Here is a 15,950-nt window from a genome sequence, read left to right as displayed (position 1 = left end):
GACGACATGGTCATAGTGTTTAATGGGAGTGAAAAATATCTACAACAAATGTTTCGTGCTTTTAACAATTACGATGAGAAAAGAAACACTAAATGATAATAGAGAACTTAATTTTTTAGATTTGAAACTAAGGTTACTTAAGAACAAAATACCATTTTCAATAAACCTGATTTTGCAGATAAAATCATTCCAGCTGACTCACAGCATCTACAAACCCATTAAAGTTTTTCTTCTACTCTGCAATACATCACATAGTGTACATTCCTTTAGAACCACATTGTTTTCAAAATGAAATATTTGTAACTAAAACCCTTGCAATTAACAATGGATATGACCTTTGGTTGGTTGGTCATATTGCCAAGAAAAAAACAGCTACTATGTGTTCAGCTTTGGGCAACAGCTACTTGAAGACAGGAAGGGAGAGTAATAAGTTCATTTCTATACCTTTCCTATGAAATGTTTCGCACAGGATAAGTTGACTGATAAGTAGGGAATATTGCTGCAAAGTTGTTTTCTCTGTAAGCAATAGTCTAAAACGCAAATTAAACATTTCTATTGGAATACAAGAATTTAGTTTCACAAATGCAGATGTTTATAAAGTTACATGCAATGACTGCCCTAACTATTACATTAGACAGACAGGGAAACTGATTAAAGTAAGATACAAAGAGCATCTGTCACGTAAATGTTGGGGAAAATATGTAAAATTTCATTTTTTTCTGGATACCTGCTTCTTCTCTAACACACACCATGGAGATTAGAGGACAAGGAGGAATAGAGTACGAGATTAACATCCCACTGACAATGAGATTAGGGAAGGACGGGGAAGGAAATTGGCTGTGCCCTTCCAAATGAACCATCGCAGCATTTTCCTGAAGCAATTTATGGAAGTCACGAAAAACCTACATCAGGATAGCTGGACACAGGTTCGAATTGTTGTCCTCTCGAATGTGAGTCTAGTGTGCCAAGCACTGAACCACCTCACTCGATATAGAGACTAGAAGACTTAGAACTTTTGCGTGAAAAAAGTAAAGATTACAGGCTTGACCAGCTAGAAGAATTAGAGATTTTTAAACATTTTACTCACGAAGACGGATCAATTTTAAATGAACAAGAACAATTCAAAAATAGAAATTTTCATTAAACTAGCAGACACATGGCATGATCTTCCATATGACTACAGGATATGTCATTTTACTCACCTTTTAATGCTAGTGCTACTTGGGTTTCTTCTCTGTTATGATGCAACATATATTTGTAGAGATTTGCACAATTTTTGTATGTGTTTTATATGAGAGTTATGTTTTACAATTTTCTCCCTTTCCCAACTGCTATCTCAGTCCAACCCCCCCCCCTCCCCCCCAATACCTCCATTCCCCTGCCCTGGTTCCTTTTGCTAGTGTTTCTGTTTATACTATTCAGTTTTATGTAATTTGCTTTTGCCACAATGACATTCTTTAGGTGGTAAATTACTATTTGTTGTGACATTAATTTTAAATATGTACACAGCTAGATATGATCTGATTTTAACGTAATAATGTTAATTTTAACCTTTATTATGAGAAGGAAAGCTGATACTCACCCTATAGCGGACATGCTGAGTTGCAGATAGGCACAACACAAAGATTTTCACATTTAAGACTTTCAGCCAGTGGCCTTTGTCAACGATAGACACATATACGCAAAGTGTGGTTTCAGTTTCCTGAGACTGCAGTCGTGTGTGTGTGTGTGTGTGTGTGTGTGTGTGTGTGTGTGTGTGTGTGTGTGTGTGTGTGTGTGCATGCACACTTGTGTGTGTCTATTGTTGACAATGGCCATTGGCCAAAAGCTTTAAATGTATCTTCTTGTTGTGCCTATTTGCGACTCAGCATCTCCACTATATGGTGAGTAGTAATTTTTCTTCCTGATAATATTGTTACATTCCATCCTGAATTTTCCACTGTTTGATTTAACTTTAACCTCGGAAGCAAGTTCAGTGTGATGAAAGTTTGAGTGACTATCACGCACCCTTCTTGCATATACTACTAGTGCCCTCTCTTGCCAGTAGCTTTCCTTAGCACAAGCGTTGTGTACATGAAGCTAGTGCACTACATGTACAATGGTGAGGAAGTACTGTTTGACAATAAACAGATTAGGCATGTTCTAATTTAATATGGAGGTGAAATTTTATATTTGACAGTGGATTTTGGCTATATTTTAACATACATCCGTCACAACATGTAAGACAAAACGTAACACCTTGAACACTAGAGATAGGACTTTCATATTCACAGGACATGTACATTAACAATACGAGAGAAGGAAAGTTGCTACTCACCATATAGCGGAGATGCTGAGCCACAATAGGCACAATAAAAAAATTCACACAATCATAGCTTTCGACCATTAAGGCCTTTGTCAGCAGTACACACACACACACACACACACACACACACACACAACTTGCACACACGTCTGCAGTCTCAGAGAACTGAAACCACACTGCGAACAGCAGCACCAGTGCATGACGGGAGTGGCGACTGGGTGGGGGTAAGGAGAAGGCTGGGGCGGGGGGGGAGGGGGAGGGATAGTATGGTGGGAGTGGTGGACAGTGAAGTGTTGCAGTTTAGACGGAGGGTAGGAGAGATGATAAGGAGGGGGGAGGGGGTAAGTAGTGGAAAGGCGAGAAATAAAAATAAAAGAAATTAAAAGACTGGGTGTGGCGGTGAAATAACGGCTGTGTAGTACTGGAAGGTGAACAGGGAGGGGGCTGGATGGGTAAGGACAGTGACTTACGAAGGCCGAGGCCAGGAGGGTTACGGGAACGTAGGGTGTATTGCAGGTAAAGTCCCCACCTGCGCAATTCAGAAAAGCTGGTGTCGGTGGGAAGGATCCATATGGGACAGGCTGTGAAGCGGTCATTGAGATGAGGGGTATCACGTTTGGCAGCGTGTTCAACTACAGGGTGGTCCACTTGTTTCTCGGCCACAGTTCGTCGGTGGCCGTTCATGCGGGCAGACAGCTTGGCGGTTGTCGTGCCTACGTAGAATGCAGCACAGAGGTTGCAACTTAGCTTGTAGATCAGATGACTGGTTTCACAGGTAGCCCTGCCTTTGATGGGATAGGTATTGTTAGTGACTGGACTGGAGTAGGTGGTGGTAGGAGAATGTATGGGACAGGTCTCGCATCTAGGTCTATTACAGGGGTACGAGCCACGAGGAAAGGGATCGGGAGCAGGGGTCGTGTAAGGATGGACGAGCATATTGTGTAGGTTCAGTGGACGGCAGAATACCGCGGAATGAGGGGTCGGAAGAGTAGTGGACAGCACATTTCTCATTTCAGGGCACGACGAGAGGTAATCGAAACCCTGGTGGAGAGTGTAATTCAGTTGCTCCAGTCACAACAAATAAGGCGTGAATGATGTCCAGTGGTGTAGCCATCTATGCACCATTCACCCGGTTCCAAAGTTCATCTGTGGTGGTCGGAATTGGGTCACAATGTTGCACCTGTAGTTTCACCGTCTATCTATCTATATCCGAATCCCGCTCCAGCTACTGCCGGGTCTGGGTGCCGACGAGTCCTCTCCATTCGGCTCGGTCCTCCCAGCACTTTTCTTCCTCCGCTTGCTGCCAGGTCACACCTCTCCTTTCTACAGATATTCTCACTCCCGTTTTCCACCGTGTTCTTGGGAACCCTCTAGGTCTTTTCCAATCCATCTTTAGTTCTTCCATTATTTTGGGGAGTCTCTGCCCATGCATCCTCTTAACATGCCCATACCATCTTAATCTCTTTTTTTTTTTTTTTTTAATTTCTTCTCTCATACTTTCTTGTTTAAGGTCCTTTCTAATCTCTACATTCCTTACTCTGTCCATTCTTGTTTTTCCCTTAACTGCTCTGAGAAATTTCATTTCCCCTGCTTGCACTCTGCTGCAGTCCCTTTCTGTCATTGTCCATGTTTCTCCACCATAGGTGACAATAGGGAAGTAATAATTATTATACATAAGGAGTTTTGCTTTTTCAGAAACTTCCGTATTCCAAATCAGGTGTTTTATTGTTTGGTAGAAATTGTCTCCCTTCTGTAACCTCCTATTAATTTCGTTAGTTATTCTTCCATCCATAGATATTTCACTCCCTAAATAAGTGAAACTTTCTACAACTTTGAGGGGTTCTCCATTCAAGGTAATATTTCTGTTGATCTTTCTCTCTTCCAAATACCATTACTTCACTCTTATCTTTATTTATTTTTAATCCATACCTTTTCATTATTTCCTTCCACGCATCAAGCTGTAACTGTACATCTACCTCTTTATCACCCCATATTACCATATCATCTGCAAAAATCATGCTTTTGTCTTTTTCTTTTACTATATCTTTCACTGCCCTGTTCATTCCCTCCATCACAACATTAAAAAGTGCAGGAGATAGAATACTTCCTTGCTGAAGCCCTTGTCTTACTTTGAAGCATTCAGAGTTCCCCAATGGTGTTCTAATTCTACAATTGTGTCCTCTGTACATTTCTTTATTACATTAATGTAACCATCTTCTATTCTACCTTCTTCATTTCTTCCCAGAGTCTTTCCCTGTTAACTGAGTCATACGCCTTTTCTATGTCTATAAAAACTATTATCACCCTTTTGTTATATTCCCAACTTTTGTCCATCAGTTGACAGATCCCACCCATTTTTGATTGGTGACAAGACTGGTGATCTGACAGGCCAGGGCACAAGACTGACAACCTGTGACACCAGAAAGGCACGTGTTTTTGCAGCAACACATTGTCGCGCATTGTCTTGCTGAAAGATGGCATCTGCAGTGTCATGCAGAAAGGGTACGGCTACGGGTCTGAGGAGACACTCACGTACGTCGCACCGGTCACAGTGCCCCCAGCTCGCGCCAACAGCTATTTGTAGTTGTATCTATTAGTACCCCACACTGAAGACCTCGAGTCGGTGCCATATGTCATGTGGATGCAGTCATTGTAATGCCACTCTACCTGTCTGCCAAACAAACAGAACCTAGATTTGTCTGAAAACACTATCCGATGCCATTCCCGACCACAGTTACGTCGTTCCGTACACCACTGTCATCTAGCAGTTTCTACACATTCACGAAAGGTGGACGGAGAAGTGGATGACGCGCACGTAACCTGTGTCATAACGAACGGTAGCAGACTGTCATCCCCGACCGTGTACGGTGTGTTACACAGTTCCACTGTCGCGCCAGAGCCGAGGAGGACGCAGATTCGCCCCGCGACACCACTCGGACGAGGTGTCGATCTTCTCCGGTGGTGACCCGGGTGGTGCGATGTGACCCGTCTCGTCGCGTTCCCGTGAACCGTTTGGCACTCACCCGTCGCACTGCCGGAACACTCCGTTCCGCGCAAGCGGCAATTTCCCGCAGTGACGCATCCACGTTCTCTCGTGTCAATATTGTGCCCCCTTTCCTACTTCCCGATTTGACATCACGGTCCGCACGTACGTCTACGAGGCACCGCGCACGTCTGCTCGAAGTGGATGACGCGCACGTAACCTGTGTCATAACGAACGGTAGCAGACTGTTATCCCCGACCGTGTACGGTGTGTTACACAGTTCCACTGTCGCGCCAGAGCCGAGGAGGACGCAGATTCGCCCCGCGACACCACTCGGACGAGGTGTCGATCTTCTCCGGTGGTGACCCGGGTGGTGCGATGTGACCCGTCTCGTCGCGTTCCCGTGAACCGTTCGGCACTCACCCGTCGCACTGCCGGAACACTCCGTTCCGCGCAAGCGGCAATTTCCCGCAGTGACGCATCCACGTTCTCTCGTGTCAATATTGTGCCCCCTTTCCTACTTCCCGATTTGACATCACGGTCCGCACGTACGTCTACGAGGCACCGCGCACGTCTGCTCGAAGTGGATGACGCGCACGTAACCTGTGTCATAACGAACGGTAGCAGACTGTTATCCCCGACCGTGTACGGTGTGTTACACAGTTCCACTGTCGCGCCAGAGCCGAGGAGGACGCAGATTCGCCCCGCGACACCACTCGGACGAGGTGTCGATCTTCTCCGGTGGTGACCCGGGTGGTGCGATGTGACCCGTCTCGTCGCGTTCCCGTGAACCGTTCGGCACTCACCCGTCGCACTGCCGGAACACTCCGTTCCGCGCAAGCGGCAATTTCCCGCAGTGACGCATCCACGTTCTCTCGTGTCAATATTGTGCCCCCTTTCCTACTTCCCGATTTGACATCACGGTCCGCACGTACGTCTACGAGGCACCGCGCACGTCTGCTCGAAGTGGATGACGCGCACGTAACCTGTGTCATAACGAACGGTAGCAGACTGTTATCCCCGACCGTGTACGGTGTGTTACACAGTTCCACTGTCGCGCCAGAGCCGAGGAGGACGCAGATTCGCCCCGCGACACCACTCGGACGAGGTGTCGATCTTCTCCGGTGGTGACCCGGGTGGTGCGATGTGACCCGTCTCGTCGCGTTCCCGTGAACCGTTCGGCACTCACCCGTCGCACTGCCGGAACACTCCGTTCCGCGCAAGCGGCAATTTCCCGCAGTGACGCATCCACGTTCTCTCGTGTCGATATTGTGCCCCCTTTCCTACTTCCCGATTTGACATCACGGTCCGCACGTACGTCTACGAGGCACCGCGCACGTCTGCTCGAAGTGGATGACGCGCACGTAACCTGTGTCATAACGAACGGTAGCAGACTGTTATCCCCGACCGTGTACGGTGTGTTACACAGTTCCACTGTCGCGCCAGAGCCGAGGAGGACGCAGATTCGCCCCGCGACACCACTCGGACGAGGTGTCGATCTTCTCCGGTGGTGACCCGGGTGGTGCGATGTGACCCGTCTCGTCGCGTTCCCGTGAACCGTTCGGCACTCACCCGTCGCACTGCCGGAACACTCCGTTCCGCGCAAGCGGCAATTTCCCGCAGTGACGCATCCACGTTCTCTCGTGTCAATATTGTGCCCCCTTTCCTACTTCCCGATTTGACATCACGGTCCGCACGTACGTCTACGAGGCACCGCGCACGTCTGCTCGAAGTGGATGACGCGCACGTAACCTGTGTCATAACGAACGGTAGCAGACTGTTATCCCCGACCGTGTACGGTGTGTTACACAGTTCCACTGTCGCGCCAGAGCCGAGGAGGACGCAGATTCGCCCCGCGACACCACTCGGACGAGGTGTCGATCTTCTCCGGTGGTGACCCGGGTGGTGCGATGTGACCCGTCTCGTCGCGTTCCCGTGAACCGTTCGGCACTCACCCGTCGCACTGCCGGAACACTCCGTTCCGCGCAAGCGGCAATTTCCCGCAGTGACGCATCCACGTTCTCTCGTGTCAATATTGTGCCCCCTTTCCTACTTCCCGATTTGACATCACGGTCCGCACGTACGTCTACGAGGCACCGCGCACGTCTGCTCGAAGTGGATGACGCGCACGTAACCTGTGTCATAACGAACGGTAGCAGACTGTTATCCCCGACCGTGTACGGTGTGTTACACAGTTCCACTGTCGCGCCAGAGCCGAGGAGGACGCAGATTCGCCCCGCGACACCACTCGGACGAGGTGTCGATCTTCTCCGGTGGTGACCCGGGTGGTGCGATGTGACCCGTCTCGTCGCGTTCCCGTGAACCGTTCGGCACTCACCCGTCGCACTGCCGGAACACTCCGTTCCGCGCAAGCGGCAATTTCCCGCAGTGACGCATCCACGTTCTCTCGTGTCAATATTGTGCCCCCTTTCCAACTTCCCGATTTGACATCACGGTCCGCACGTACGTCTACGAGGCACCGCGCACGTCTGCTCGAAGTGGATGACGCGCACGTAACCTGTGTCATAACGAACGGTAGCAGACTGTTATCCCCGACCGTGTACGGTGTGTTACACAGTTCCACTGTCGCGCCAGAGCCGAGGAGGACGCAGATTCGCCCCGCGACACCACTCGGACGAGGTGTCGATCTTCTCCGGTGGTGACCCGGGTGGTGCGATGTGACCCGTCTCGTCGCGTTCCCGTGAACCGTTCGGCACTCACCCGTCGCACTGCCGGAACACTCCGTTCCGCGCAAGCGGCAATTTCCCGCAGTGACGCATCCACGTTCTCTCGTGTCAATATTGTGCCCCCTTTCCTACTTCCCGATTTGACATCACGGTCCGCACGTACGTCTACGAGGCACCGCGCACGTCTGCTCGTGTAACACTGATCCGTTACCTTCAGTTTATAGCGGGCACATTTTACGGGTAGCTAGACACCTCCAGATCTGGAACAACGCACACGTAGTTGGCCACTGTCATCTCCAGGCACAGCGGCCCAGCTCAGCTCTGGTGGGTAAGTGAGACACGGAGGAGGAGGGGGCTGGTGGAGGATGCCGCACTGCTGTGCACGCAGGGTCCTGGCTGGGACGGGACGGTGAGCAGTGCGCCGTTACGTATCCCGATTTCACCTTTCTGATGAATGGTATTTGCAAATTATAAAATGGTACAACAATTTAATTTATAGGACAGTACAACTACTGTGCAAATTTATCACTTATTTTCACGTGGTAAGTCACGTCCGGGAACGACACTCGTCTCTGAGCCGGTGTAACAGTACGAGTCGAGATAGATGTAACGGAACTTGAACAGCGTATTTGCCTCTATTGGTTACGGTAGAGAGATCGATCTTTCGTGAGAAGGAAGGAATGTCGACAAGTTTAAAAGGCCCAACATTACAAGAAGCAGAAGCTCAGCTGAACACTTTTGATGAAAGTAATTGACTCTAGCATGTTTGAGGAGCCATCCCAGCATTTACTGCAACCCTTTTACAAAAATCACAGGGATCTTCTTCTGCTCTAATGGAGACTGAAACAACCAACACATAACAACTAAACATTCACAATATACTCAGTGAGGTACGAAGACGTGCTTCCGAGATACACATACGGCAGTGACAAATGTAGTGGCAGTCGGAGTTCTGACTGCGAAACTGGATAAATGTAAAAATGGAAGATGCGAGACAGTACAGGAAAATAGACCAGTTCTGCATATGATACATATAAATGATTCGAATAATGCCGAATCTGGGGTGAAACAATAAATCGCCTCAGTGAGTGAGATGTCTGATGCGACAGGTTTTATTCGAATACCATTACATTACTTGCTGTAAGAAAATTTTCAGTTTCAGCTAATTTTCAGAGAACAACTGACACCTAGCCACTTCTCAGAAAAGGTAAAGGATCTGTATACTGCTATCAAGTGTGGTTCGGGATTTTAAAATAGGCCTAGTGCGAGTTTCAGTCGAGCACAATGTGTACAATAATTTCGTAGCTGAAGGTAAGGAATGGCACAAAATCCTGGCAGAAACTCAAATTACTCGAAAACAGTTAACTACTTACCTGTTTTCCATCAGCCTGCCTCTGCTTCGCCCTCTCTATGACGTCACCGATGGTGACTCCCTCTGACATAGTGTCATTCTTCTGCCCTCCTTCCGAATCGTCAGAATCCTCTCCGTTATCTTCGTCGTCATCGTCGTCGTCATCTGTAGAAGAAATTTTGGAACTGAAGAACCTGTACCAATTGTTTTACCACTGTTTACAGTTCAGAAATGGGAATAGCTGCTTAATGAAACTTGTCTAAGCTGATTCTAAATTGAACCTTTCATAACTATTAAGTAAAGGTAAAAAGTACTTCCATTTAGCAGGCAGGGCATACGCGGGCACGAGCAAAAGGTCACAAAAGTGTTAGATCTCACAACAAAATGCAACTGCATCTGAGAGAGGGAGGATAAGGGCTCAATGTCTCACCGATAAAAGATTGTCGGAGAGCGAACAGCGTACGTTTTGAAAATAGATGAGAAGGACAGGTAAGCACTTGTCTCCAGTGTTTTATGAAAACTACAAAAAATATAAACCTGGACGGGTGGACGAGGATTGGTACCACTGTCCTCACCCGCAAGAGTCCATCTTGCCACTGCGCTTCCTTCTCCCTCAGTCTCAGAACTGAAGGGTCAGCAAGAGAAAGTGCCAACTCTCAATTTAGAGAAGGCTAGTCTACTCGCACTGTCTGTTGTACTCCCGAATGAGCCACATGCTACCGACAAGTAATTCCGTAGACATCACTAGAGAAAGCCGACTGCTGCACAAATTGCTTTCCCTTGCTGTACATAAATTCTCATCTTTAAACTTGTCGAAACATGTTACACACAATTACACAAAATACATTCTCGTGAGTTCAGCACTTTCTTCTGCCGACCCCTTCTACTTTTAAACTAAAGAACAGCGGGTCTGTCTCTGGTGTCTCTTACTCCACTGTAAGGGCACAGTTTTGTGAGCAGTTAGAACACAAGATACTTTGTGTGTGATTCTGCAGCAAATGTCCCTTCAATACAATTCCATTCCTTTTGGGAACAGTTCACTACTGCAGCAATTCCTGCCTCACAGCGAAGCGATCTCGGCCAGGAGCCGGTACGTACGCCAGTGCTCCCACTTTTCACCGTCGTCTTTCGTCCACAATTCTGACACGAGTCTCTGTAGACTGAGGTGTCTGTCATTGCTGGTGAACTCAAAGAGCTTTATTTAGTAAGAGACAAATTAAAACAGTAATTTCAGGCAGGTGCGTTTTTATTGACATCCACAATATGTGAGAATTTTCACCCTCATCATCTTATGTCCGTAGATGGTTTCTGCACAATCTCAAAATAAATGCAAAGCAGATGACTGACTGAAGTGAGCAAAAATACACGTGAAAACCACTGCGCCTTGCAGAAGGTCACAATGAAAATCCTCAAAATACGCCACAGATGTTAATGAAAATGTGATGGGCGCAGATAAATGTTTTGTAAGTAATCTGTCTTATACAGGGTGTTACAAAAAGGTACGGCCAAACTTTCAGGAAACATTCCTCACACATAAAGAAAGAAAATATGATATGTGGACATGTGTCTGGAAACGATTACTTTCCGTGTTAGAGCTCATTTTATTACTTCTCTTCAAATCACGTTAATCATGTAATGGAAACACACAGCAACAGAATGTACCAGCGTGACTTCAAACACTTTGTTACAGGAAATGTTCAAAATGTCCTCCGTTAGCGAGGATACACGCATCCACTTTCCGTCGCATGGAATCCCTGATGCGCTGATGCAGCCCTGGAGAATGGCGTATTGTATCACAGCAGTCCACAATACGAGCACGAAGAGTCTCTACATTTGGTACCGGGATTGCGTAGACGAGAGCTTTCAAATGCCTCCATAAATGAAAGTCAAGAGGATTGAGGTTAGGAGAGCGTGGAGGCCATGGAATTGGTCCGCTCTACCAATCCATCGGTCACCGAATCTGTTGTCAAGAAGCGTACGAACACTTCGACTGAAATGTGCAGGAGCTCCATCGTGCACGAACCACATGTTGTGTCGTACTTGTAAAGGCACATGTTCTAGCAGCACAAGTAGAGTATCCCGTATGAAACCGTGATAACGTGCTCCATTGAGCGTAGGTGGAAGAACATGGGGACCAATCGAGACATCACCAACAATGCCTCCCCAAACGTTCACAGAAAATCTGTGTCGATGACATGATTGCACAATTGCGTGCGGATTCTCGTCAGCCCACACACGTCGATTGTGAAAATTTACAATTTGATCACGTTGGAATGAAGCCTCATCCGTAAAGAGAACATTTGCACTGAAATGATGATTGACACATTGTCGGATGAACCATTCGCAGAGGTGTACCCGTGGAGGCCAATCAGCTGCTGATAGTGCCTGCACACGCTGTACATGGTACGGAAACAACTGGTTCTCCCATAGCACTCTCCATACAGTGACGTGGTCAATGTTACCTTGTACAGCAGCAGCTTCTCTGACGCTGATATTAGGGTTATCGTCAACTGCACGAAGAATTGCCTCGTCCATTGCAGGTGTCCTCGTCGTTCTAGGTCTTCCCCAGTCGCGAGTCATAGGCTGGAATGTTCCGTGCTCCCTAAGACGTCGATCAATTGCTTCGAACGTCTTCCCGTCGGGACACCTTCGTTCTGGAAATCCGTCTCGATACAAACGTACCGCGCCACGGCTATTGCCCCGTGCTAATGCATACACCAAATGGGCATCTGCCAACTCCGCATTTGTAAACATTGCACTGACTGCAAAACCACGTTCGTGATGAACACTAACCTGTTGCTGCTACGTACTGATGTGCTTGATGCTAGTACTGTAGATCAATGAGTCGCATGTCAACACAAGCACAGAAGTCAACATTACCTTCCTTCAATTGGGCCAACTGGCGGTGATTCGAGGAAGTGCAGTACATACTGACGAAACTAAAATGAGCTCTAACATGGAAATTAAGCGTTTCCAGACACATGTCAACACAACATCTTTTCTTTATTTGTGTCTGAGGAATGTTTCCTGAAAGTTTGGCCGTACCTTTTTGTAACACCCTGTACTGTAAACAGCTGCCAATTTCCATAAAACAGTGATAGTGGGCAAAATAATGTACAGTGTGTGATGGTACACCTGTGAGTTTTATATTGCTCTGCTGCTCATATCAGACAGAGGCAAAGCAACAGCCACTGCGCCATATGATATCTGTGGACACCCTTAACACTAGCCAACACTCTCTTGATAGCTGACCAGCATCCATTTTATTTCAATTCACCTACATATGTCTCAAGGTATTTATTTAATTTATTATGTCAAGTGATAAAATCTGAAAGTGGGGGGGAGAGGGGGGGGGGGGGTGTTTGAGGCCATTTCCTGGAGAGAAGAAGACACTGTACCTGGATAATACCGTAAATTTTTCAGCCGTAAGGGGTAGGATGTATAAATGATGTTCAAAAGAATAGTGTCAGGAGAATACAAAATATACAGTCGTAACAAACACGACAGTTTGACAGAGAATCACCTTTCCCTCCTCCGTCGTCATCTGAGTCAATAGAATCGTCGTCACTTTCTTCACAGTGATCTTCTATTCGAAAATCACTGTCATCGGAGCTCTCGCCGAGATCAAAATCCAACAGTGATTGCTGAGTTGTGTCGACAGGTTTCACACGCCGCTTATTCGGATCTCGTTCAACTGTAACAAGAGTAAAGCATTACTGAAAAACATATATTTAATCTTAGGTGCGAGAGAACGAAAGGATATAAAGAGCTTCTCTACAACAAAATTTGATAACAGTATCTCAACCACATACATGTTGTCTAAACATAAGAAATGATCTGAATTTTGTTTTAATATTTCCATTATCTGCCAGCACCTTTGATTTAAAAGGGTGGACACACAATTTTACAGTTGCACACGTTTCTCCTTTTGGTGAAGGAGTAAGGTTAAACTGTGGCCAGCGGAGGCTACTTTAGTTGCTAGTGTTAAGTTTACGAATGCTACAATTATTTTAAAACTGTGTCCGATTCTTCACAATACGCTTAATTGTGAAGCTGCTGTTAGTATGCTTAATTCTGTTAAACAACCATCTATAAGACATTCAAGGATGGACACGTGATATTACTTGTCGGATATTTTTCTGTACAGTGAATACATTCTCTAAAAGCGAGTAATCACCAAAGTAAATTATTCCACACAATATCAATGAATGGAATGATGCGCAGTAAGCCATTCTAATATTCTCGTAACCAAAATCAGTAATGAAATTTTCAGTAGATATCGCTGAACTCGAGCAGTTGATAATATCTGTAATACTCGATTTCCAATTCGACTTCTGATCAAAATGCACACCCTGGAACGTTGAACTGTTTTACATATTTCCTTTCCCCCATGCTGTATTGTTATTGATTATGTGATATTTTGCCTTGTACACGATTGATCGAATCACTAAAAGTAGTCATTTGACTTACAGTTGTCGACAGTAGTTACAGTGTTTGCAACTTGGTCTTTTTGTCATTTTCAAGCCTATTGAAAGCAAACATCATCACTGTATAAAACACACTGGTAGCAAAAATAAAGTAACTGAAAACATAAGTAATGTTACAGCCCATTCTACAACATAAAGCCACAAAATGCTGTAACGTATCAGATACGATGGTAGCATAAATATACCCATGTTTCCACAAGCCATGAGGCAAGCATACGAACAGCATTGCACTTGCATAAAAATAAAATAATTGATCCACATTAGACGCAAATGAATCGCTCATATAGCAAGATCACGACTGTGCTACAATGACAAGGGCATAACCGTGCAGGCAGCGTGAGGTCAGGATCACATGACATGTATCCACTGTCGATTGTAGTATGTATAGTAATGTTGAAAAAGGACCAACAGTAGTAATGTCACAAATGCAGATTAAAAGTACGTAACACCTACATACATCTTATCACAACTGGCTCTTTCAATGGTAAGTTTCAATCACGCACGATGTGTCCATATTATGCACGTGATGTACTAACATGGGAACCTGGAAGAGCAGTTGAACGGAATGGACAGTGCCATGAAAGGAGGATATCAGATGAACATCAACAAAAGCAAAATGAGGATAATGGAATGTAGTCGAATTAAATCATGTGATGCTGAGAGAATTAGATTAGGAAATGAGACACTTGAAGTAGTAAAGAAGTTTTGCTATCTGAGGGGAAAAATAATTGATGATGGTCGAAGTAGAGAGGATATAAAATGCAGACTGGCAATAGCAAGGAAATCGTTTCTGAAGAAGAGAAATTTGTTAACATTGAGTATATATTTACATGTCACAAAGTCATTTCTGAAAGTGTTTGTATGGAGTGTAGCCATGTATGGAAATGAAACATGGACAATGACTAGTTTAGACAAGAAGAGAACAGAAGCTTTCGAAATGTCATGCTACAGAAGAATGTTGAAGATTTGATGGGTAGATCACATAACTGAGGAGGTACTGAATAGAATTAAGAGATGAATATGCTAAGCAGATTCAGAAGGATGTAGGTTGTAGTAGTTATTCGGAGATGAAGAAACTTGCACAGCATAGAGTAGCACGGAAGGCTGCATCAAACCAGTCTCTGGACTGAAGACCACAACAACAAGAACAACAACAAGAACAACAACAAAAACAACAGCGACAACAACAACGTACTAATGTGGATAAGCCTTGAAAGATTTTAAAAGAGGTATTACTCAGCTACATGTAAAGCATGCCCAAGAATACATGCCAAGACCTTCCTGCGCTCAAAATTTCACACGCATCTGGAATCAGTATAAACACCCTATAAGATTTTCTGGAAACAATACAATGATCTCCTACACCCGGCCTCCAAATGCACTGTAAATTTTGATCTCTTCTATGAGCCTTCGCTTCTCACTTTTATGAAGAATGTCTAAGGAATTTTAAATGTCATTCAATTAAGGATTGGTCATCCAAAGAGTGCTCCCAAACGAAGATCTACAGCTGTCACTGGTGTTCACGTGTTCCATAAATCTAATGGCAAAACTTGCACCTGTATGTCCAATATAAAAATGTTTGCATTCTCTGCAATTAATTTTATAAACACCAGAATATGAATGTTGTTTTTCTTTCAAGTTCAGAGAACAAAACAATACTTTCAAATATTTTGTTTATTGCCTCTTCTATCATTGCAGCCCTGTCAGGCTTGATCATCAGTGCAACACAGAAAGTCATTTATATGTGGCAAGAGCAGCAGTAAAATCTCTTATAATAATTACTGGTTATGTTACTATGCAGTATGGGGTACTGTTATGGAGAAATTCACTAGGTACAAACTGCATTTGTAAATGGCAGAAAAAAGTAGTCAGATGTATTCACGGGTTGGGTACTAGAGAGTCCTCAAGAAACACTTCATTCAACTCAGTATAATGACACTCCCAAGTCTTTATATGAATAACTGCTTAAGATGTGTAAAAGAAACTATAAAAAATGTACTCAGAGAATGAAGGCATATATGCACATAAATAGAAACATCTGCATGTCAGACATACAATATTTAAGGCTGTCACTGACACATAACAGCCACAAACACTGAAGATGGATAATAAACTGCTGCAATCAGCAAAAATACTC

The 15,950-nt window shown here is 45.2% G+C and overlaps 1 protein-coding gene across 2 annotated transcripts in view; it reads right to left on the bottom strand.

Moving 5' to 3' along the window:
* The window catches only part of LOC126428467 (PHD finger protein 14), a 187,096-nt gene that overhangs the window by 143,061 nt on the left and 28,085 nt on the right, over positions 1–15,950 (bottom strand). For both annotated transcript variants that reach the window (XM_050090401.1, XM_050090402.1), the window contains exons 2-3: positions 12,850–13,020; positions 9,349–9,491 (exon numbers count right to left, since the gene is read on the bottom strand). In XM_050090401.1, coding sequence (XP_049946358.1) covers positions 9,349–9,491; positions 12,850–13,020 — 314 coding nt within the window. The remainder of the gene's footprint in view (positions 1–9,348; positions 9,492–12,849; positions 13,021–15,950) is intronic.

This window comes from Schistocerca serialis, chromosome 12 (genome assembly GCF_023864345.2).
Source record: "Schistocerca serialis cubense isolate TAMUIC-IGC-003099 chromosome 12, iqSchSeri2.2, whole genome shotgun sequence".
NCBI lineage: Eukaryota > Metazoa > Arthropoda > Insecta > Orthoptera > Acrididae > Schistocerca > Schistocerca serialis.
Note: the sequence above shows the minus strand (reverse complement) of the source record. Positions and strands in the feature narration are given on the sequence as shown.